At 63.5% G+C, this 394-nt stretch overlaps 1 protein-coding gene across 1 annotated transcript in view; it reads left to right on the forward strand.

Moving 5' to 3' along the window:
• Positions 1-4: 4 nt before the first annotated feature.
• LOC104497419 (SRC kinase signaling inhibitor 1-like) overlaps positions 5-394 on the forward strand; it is a gene marked incomplete at both ends in the record, with an annotated part of 4444 nt that continues 4054 nt past the window's right edge. The window contains 2 exons of the mRNA XM_010140668.1: positions 5-103; positions 309-387. Coding sequence (XP_010138970.1) covers positions 5-103; positions 309-387 — 178 coding nt within the window. The remainder of the gene's footprint in view (positions 104-308; positions 388-394) is intronic.

Consider the following 394-nt stretch of genomic DNA (forward strand, 5'->3'; position numbering starts at 1 on the left):
GCCCACTGCCATCACCCGCTTGCACATGCAGCTGCACCTCCACGACCTGCAGCAGAACGCCAGCGACCTCCGCAACCAGCTGCAGCAGCTCAAGAAGCTGCAGGTGGGTACCGGGGAGGGGTCCCCAACCCAGCCCTGCTCTTACTGGGGTGGATCCAGCCCCAGAGCAAGAAAATCCCCCTTTCCTGGTGAGCTGCCATGGGCTTGGGTGTGGGAGAACGAGGAGATCCCTCTCCACGTCAAGCTCAGAGCTGTCCCCATTGGGGGGCATCTTGCCCAGCCTGAATGCCCCCTCCTCGTCCCCGCAGCTGCAGAACCAAGAGACGGTGAAGACGATGCTGCGGCGGACGGAGACAGAGATCAGCGTGCGGGTGACGGACACCATGCGCAAGCA

Source organism: Buceros rhinoceros, unplaced genomic scaffold, assembly GCF_000710305.1.
Source record: "Buceros rhinoceros silvestris isolate BGI_N320 unplaced genomic scaffold, ASM71030v1 scaffold16127, whole genome shotgun sequence".
Lineage (NCBI taxonomy): Eukaryota > Metazoa > Chordata > Aves > Bucerotiformes > Bucerotidae > Buceros > Buceros rhinoceros.